The sequence below is a fragment of the Buceros rhinoceros genome, unplaced genomic scaffold (assembly GCF_000710305.1).
Source record: "Buceros rhinoceros silvestris isolate BGI_N320 unplaced genomic scaffold, ASM71030v1 scaffold30402, whole genome shotgun sequence".
NCBI lineage: Eukaryota > Metazoa > Chordata > Aves > Bucerotiformes > Bucerotidae > Buceros > Buceros rhinoceros.
In genome coordinates this window covers 1-6937 of record NW_010397619.1, presented here as the reverse complement: position 1 = coordinate 6937, position 6937 = coordinate 1, and the positions used below count along the sequence as shown (strand labels likewise).

The following is a 6937-nucleotide window of genomic DNA, read 5'->3' as shown; positions in this document are numbered from 1 at the left end:
CTTTCCCTATTTGTTAATTTGTAATTCAGAAAAATAAAAAATGGTACATTTTAGTAAAAATTAAATGGCCTACTAATATTAATAATTTATTAATAGACACTGTAGTTCTGTGTGTTCACTTAGACTGCTAGTTTTATCCTATATGCAATACAAAATATATAACAATGAAAGTGTGGTGCAGTGTGGTGTTCGTGATCTAATCTAATAGTTCTAACAGTTTTAGGAACCGTATGTATTTTTCCTCTGTTATGTGGTAAATAACATTTCTTATTAGAAAATGCTGTGCACCCCACAAATAATCCATATAATTTATAGGAGGGTAATATCAATAAAATAAATTTTTATAGCTGGTTCAAAGAAAATTTAAAACAGGTACTACTCTTTTGTCATTTTCCTTTGAAGTGCAGAATAAATCTTGTAGACCAGTACAGCTGTTTAATGGGATATACATACTTTCGAAAATGTTAACTTACACCTCTGTAGAGGTCTTCTGGTAAGGCTGTTGTATATCTGTGTCTGCTTGCATGTGTACTCTGCTAACTATACAGGGACTCCTGGACAAAAATATAGGAACCCTGCTGTTATTTTTTCCCCTTTTAGGGGAACATGGAGGATTTTTCTCAGAGGTTACTTTGGGACTCAGATTGAGACTTTGGTGGCTCAATTCATAAGAACTGGAGTCAGTATAATCTGGTGATTTATGAAAGCACTATAATTATTAGGAATTTTCTCCAGAATACATCACAGTTTGTAGATGTAGGCCTGTTCCAGCTCCTTGTTAGAATCTGTTGTAGCTTTTAATGAAGTAAACACTGTGGCCTTGCACAGGTTTGACTGTTGTAAGGACTTAAAACTGAATGATGTAATTAAATAAGCAGATCTTGATTTATAAGCAAAATATTAGCAGAGATGAATACTGAAGAGATTTGGTTTAATGATGGGGATGCTTATGTTTGTGCTGGAAGAAGGGGAGCTCTCTTAGATAAAAGGAAATAGGTGAGAGAGTAAATGGTTATATAAACCGATGAATTATACAGAAACAGTACAGCAGGAGTTTGTGTTCATTTTTTCTCTCCTATAAAGGAAAGGAACATGTGATAAAATCAAATCATAAAAACAGTCACTTGAGTAACTTGTCATCACTTGAGTCAGGATCCATGAAATTGGGTGGGAACTTTTGGGAGACAAGAATAGTCAAAATTAGAAAAATATTAAATAAAAACTTCTGTGTAAAAACATCTGCATTTCAAGGTTTAAGGCTATGCCTGGTTATTATATGTATGAATTTACTTTTTAAGTAAATATAGAATATTTAAGTAAATATAGAGTATAGTGCTCTACTGCAAGGTTTCTAGTCTTTTGCTTAAATAAATAATATTGACTGTACATCCAAAAATACTTACAAACATCATGCAGACAAATTTTGTTTCAGGTAATTAGGAGCTGAGTGCCTCCCTGACTTATTATTTGTAAACTACTGTTTCATTCTGCACTAATTCTGTATTTCGTAGTACTCAACATAATTTTCCATGTTAGAAGTCATGCTTTAATTGATGTGCTCGAAGTTGTATTAACCAGTCTAGGGATTTGGAAAAACAGAGGGTTTTTTAAATTATTCTGCTTCTGTTTCAGGTTTGAATTATTAGAGGTTTTGAGTTTTGATTCTGTGAGACGACGAATGAGTGTAATCGTTAAGTCTTCAACAGGTAGGGTTGTGACATTCTGTTTCTTTTTGGTTTTGTTTCATTTGAAATTATTTCAGGTTTATCAAAGAGTTAAGCATTAATCACAGTCTGTGTGCCTTTCCTTATAAAAAGGGGGACCATGTACCAACACGAATGTAACTGTTACTAAAAAATTGCAAGAAATCTTTTTGAAGACTTTGTAATTCGGATGTTTTTTGAAGATATATTTGGCCATTTTTAATTCCACATGCTGTCTCTTTTAGGTGATATATTTCTGTTTTGTAAGGGAGCAGATTCTTCCATATTTCCTAGAGTTAAAGAAGGCAAAATTGACCAAATACGATCCAGAGTTGAGCGCAATGCAGTGGTAAGATTCCATTCTATTGATCTGTTCATGTGATATCATGTAAAAAAAAAAATTTAAGTGGTCTGACTTCATGCTCGATCTGGTAACAGATTTGTATTCCCAGGTGTTGAGAGATTATTGTGTGCCAAAGTGCACACAGGTTGTATGGGTAGCAGTCTGTGTTACTCCCTTATTTGAACCTGCCCTCCCTCTCATCTTCCAAAAGGCAGTTGTGAGATATGAGTGCATGAGAAACGCACTGCTCTATGTTATACCAGAGGTCATCAATCACCTTTTTGGTATGGCACTGTGGTGGTTTGAATTAACTTTTGAATGAAAGGAAAGTTAAAAACTTCACTGAAAATCTCATCCCTGCTTTCAGTCCTCAGCCCTAGCGATTGTGATGTGCTGCCTTTGCTTTACAAGCTGTTAAAAGAGAAAATCTGTTAGAGCATGGTGTAGCAACAAATGGGCTTCTTATGCGGAAACGGTGCAGTGAACATCCTTATATTTACATTTTTGCTTGCTAAAAATGAGCTATGAACTGCCTGATCACCTTGAAAAGAACTTTAGAACTTTGTTCTACTAAAAGGTGGTATTTGGAGTTGTAAAATACTGAATATTGCTGTCTCCAAAAACATGCAGAAAGCATTACGATAGAATGACTGCCAGTCTAATAAATAGGATAAAATTTGTTGGCATACAGTACTCAAACTGAAAACAAAGTGTTATTACAGGGGTGTGAAAAAGTACCTACAGTGTTACCTCCTTTTGTTTAGAAGGAAAACTTCAAAACTCTTTGTCGAAGTTCTTTGCTAAGCTTTGCTATATGAAACCCCTGTCTGATAATTGCAAGTGAAGGGGACTAATGAAGGTGAATGAAATATTCACATATAATTTCTATCCAGTATCTGTTGGGAGAAATCCAGACCAACAGCTGTTTCTTTATCCTGGATAATTGGAAATAGGGCTGGCTCCTATATACAGAAGCTTCTGAAAGAAGGTACAGGCAGCCACCTGCCACCCGCCCTTATGAGTAGCAAGAGGTGGGGACCTCTTTTAATGCTTCTCTTTCTTCGATTGGTAATGAGTAACTATCCAAAGACCTACTGGATTAAAGTTTATGAAGATAGGTGCCAGTTAAATGTTGTTGTGAAAGGCAATATATTTGAGGAGGCAAAACTTCCTTTTGTGTTATAGCAGCTTTTCCCCCCTTACAGTTTATAGAGTCCCTTTCTTACTGTGTCTTACAGTCTGATCCAGTCTGAAGCACCCCCAGCTCAGTTCTAGTTTTCACTTGACTGACACAGTTAGATTTTCACCTTCAACACTCTCAGTGATGTTTTGTCCCCGTCTCTGCTGCAGCATGGCATCAAAATCAGAGCTACTATTTATATTATTGTTATTTATTCTGATACATCCTGCCTAATTATACACATAGGGAAGGAAACTTTTACCTTGACTCTCCTTTCACTGGTAATCTCATACGTCCAGCTGGGTTGCTGACCTGTTTCTGATCTAAAGGACTGAGGTTTTTCCCTCAGATTGTAACTGCTTCCAGGGCAGCACAGAATGAAGCTGACCTATGTTCTAGTTTATACTATACTGTATTAGTCTATACTATACTCACTTCACTATAAGAATAGTGGGACTCTTCATTTTAATCATTGCAGTTTTTTAAATACTCCAGCATAAACACCAGCAAGAAGCCTAAGTTCTCTAAGAAGCAGCTTTTTTTTCTTTTCGTTACGTTCTGTAGGAGGGACTGCGAACATTGTGCGTTGCATATAAAAAGCTCACAGCAGAAGAATATAGCCATGCACAGAAGCTGCTGCAGAATGCAAAGTTGGCCCTCCAGGACCGGGAAAAGAAATTGGCAGAAGTGTATGAGAAGATAGAAAGAGATTTTATTTTACTTGGTGCTACAGCCGTTGAAGATCGGTTAGTACATTTCTTAGTTTCTTATGTTTTGTGATGCTACCAAAGTGGTTGAAGACTCCTTGTCTTTTTCCGGATTAATTTATTTGAAAAACTCTTTATTTGACTTAATTCCGTACCCTAAGCTTACTAAAGTTGCATGTGGTAACTTTATAATCTAGTAAGCTAGTAACAACAGTAAATTGTACAAAAATCAGTATATTCAACCATTTACCTCCATTTCATGTAATACCTTACTGAATAATTTTTAGGGAAAAGTTATGGAGGAAAGAATTACAAAATGGGTATTGAGGAAAGAAAGGAAGAATAACTTGGAGCACTTTGAAAGTGTCGAAACTCATTATTTATTATGTACTACTCCCCTCTGTTTTTAGATTCACACCTTGGAGAAAATTCTTATATCTGATAACTTACTGAGATTTTTTACGTAGTTATGGAAAGCTTTCAATAAGGACCTCTGAATTTCTCATTTCAAGCAGTCGATCAATGTGTGTTGTCAATTGCCTTCCACAGACTCCAAGAAAAAGCTGCTGACACTATTGAAGCACTCCAGAAAGCTGGAATTAAAGTTTGGGTTCTGACGGGAGACAAAATGGAGACTGCTGCAGCTACTTGCTATGCTTGCAAACTCTTCCGGAGAAATACACAAATACTTGAGCTAACCACAAAGAAAATTGAGGAACAGAGTTTACACGATGTGCTTTTTGACCTAAGCAAAACTGTCCTAAGACACAATGGCAGCTTAACCAGGGATACTTTCTCAGGGTAAGGAACAAGTTGAATTACAAGCGAGAAATGGTCTTCTGTGCATTTCACAAAGATAAATAGTTGATCGATGACCTCAAGAGCAGCAACACCCTGTGTTTCAGTTTCTGTTGTTCAAGTGTGAATTACTGTATGGTAGTTAAGTTTGTTCAATGTAAGTTTACATTTTCATAGTCATGGTTCTTTATCTGCTTTCTGGTACTGCTTTAACTGTTAAGAGAAAAATCACAACTGACATTGTAATTACATATTTTTCCACTATAAAAATATTTATTCTTGGAAAAATAGTTGTAAAGCAAAATACTATTTCTAACTTCCAAAAACGAAGCAGATATGGTATATTCCTGGAATCACAGTTTGTGATGTGACTTTCTTGATAAGACCAAGTCCACAGCGAGCAACAATATAGGGCCTTCTTTCTAGAGAAGATTGTGCTACGTTTATGGGCAAGTGACAGGCAACAGCATGGTACCAAATCTTCGGTGTGCATGAAAAAAGTGCTCTAAATTATAAAGAAATCATTGACTTCTGTGTATTTTGAATATCCATAGAAGGATAGGTATTATGTGTATGGAAATGAAACATAACATGGAATAAGATAGAAAATTACATTAAAAAGCAAAAAAAAAGGTATGATGTAAATTACGCCTCATACAGATAGTAAATTAGGCTACTTGTTTGGAGCTTAATGAGCTGGTACACATTACTTGCTCTTTTTTCCCTACTGTAGAAACTTAATGTTGGTGTACCTTTCTAGCAGAAATTAGAACTATGAAAAATATGCTACTCTCTCTGGGAAACTTAGCAGCCGAAACCCAGCTGCAACACTATCGTGTGCGAAATTATATCTCTACTAGCCTCTGTTTTATTAACTCTAACCAAAACAGTAACCACGTGGGGACTAACCCCTTTTATCCAATTATAGTGCTTTAAGAGATGTGTGCTGTCTGTGTAACAGAGACACTATCCAATCACCATGTAGCTAGTCGGGTGAACAAGAGTCTATAAGTTGGGATGTAATGTAAACAATAAACGGGTCTCGCTACACACCATACTGGCATATGAGTGATTCGTCCCGGCTCCAGCAAAGAGCCCGCTGTGGGTCGCAACACCTAAGAATTGAATTCTAAAACATTTTTGTCTTTTTAAGATGTTAAGAAAATAAGTTACTGCTTTTCTGGACATAATGGTGCATATTTGATTTATTTTTCTTTTTAATATGGTATAGCTAGCAAGTATGTTTTATATGCATTTGTAATAGGTTTGTAGCAAAGGAACAACAAGCTAACAAGCATTTGTGTTATTATTTTAGCAGATAGTTTCTATAACTCTTAGCCTTACAGCCTGAAACTCTGGGCATTTTTCTTAGCTCCTTTTACACTTCAAACTCCATTTTTCTCATCAAGAACATCTGTATATTCAGTTAAATAAATCATATTTCTCTATGTCATCTGTACCACATTTAGGTGAAGTCCTAGGTTATACAGGTTATGTTTAAAGATGTTTGAACTGTGCAATGCAAATTTTATATATATTAAAACTCACCAGAATTTTTTGTCTTTGGCCACAGAGTTGGTGAACGGCTAAAAGTAATAGATGGATTCTGCCTGAACATTCAAATTCAGGCTGAAAATCTTTCACTATAATATGTCAAACATTCAGTACATTGCCCTAACTTTGTAATAGGACATTTTTGATTGATATCACTGTATACTAATGGCATTGCCCTATTGGTGCCAATGGTAACAAAGTGCTGAAAATACCTGTGAACTGTAATTAAATATATTCACAGTACTTTGTATTATTTGTCAAAAATAGCTCTTGTTCTGGAGGTGAAGATGGAGATGCTTAAAATGCATTAATATTAATAAATATGGTGTTTTCCTCACAAACAGTGGTCCTGGTGAAACCATGTTTGTTGAAAACCCATGCACAGTAGTATAACCTTGGAGCACTGAAACTAGAGCACAGATAAACCTCAGTGCTGAGCTGGAGCTTGAAGCTGCCGTGTAATCCAAGGGTGCTCTGAAATAACTTACTTGGATGCTGCAGAAACCTGCTCTTGTAGCGCAGAACATCTTCCCCTATAGTTCAGAGTACGATATCGTGATAGACTGCACTTCATGCAACCATGGTTATACTTCTAGCAATGCCCAAATTATTACAGGTATACCAGTAATAGGTTAATATATATAATAATATA

The 6937-nt window shown here is 35.8% G+C and overlaps 1 protein-coding gene across 1 annotated transcript in view; it reads left to right on the top strand.

The window, feature by feature from the left end:
* The window catches only part of LOC104502366 (probable phospholipid-transporting ATPase IH), a gene marked incomplete at both ends in the record, with an annotated part of 5969 nt that extends 1235 nt beyond the window's left edge, over nt 1–4734 (top strand). Inside the window, 4 exons of the mRNA XM_010146330.1 lie at nt 1633–1706; nt 1949–2052; nt 3791–3972; nt 4483–4734. Coding sequence (XP_010144632.1) covers nt 1633–1706; nt 1949–2052; nt 3791–3972; nt 4483–4734 — 612 coding nt within the window. The remainder of the gene's footprint in view (nt 1–1632; nt 1707–1948; nt 2053–3790; nt 3973–4482) is intronic.
* Between the last annotated feature and the right edge of the window lie 2203 nt (nt 4735–6937).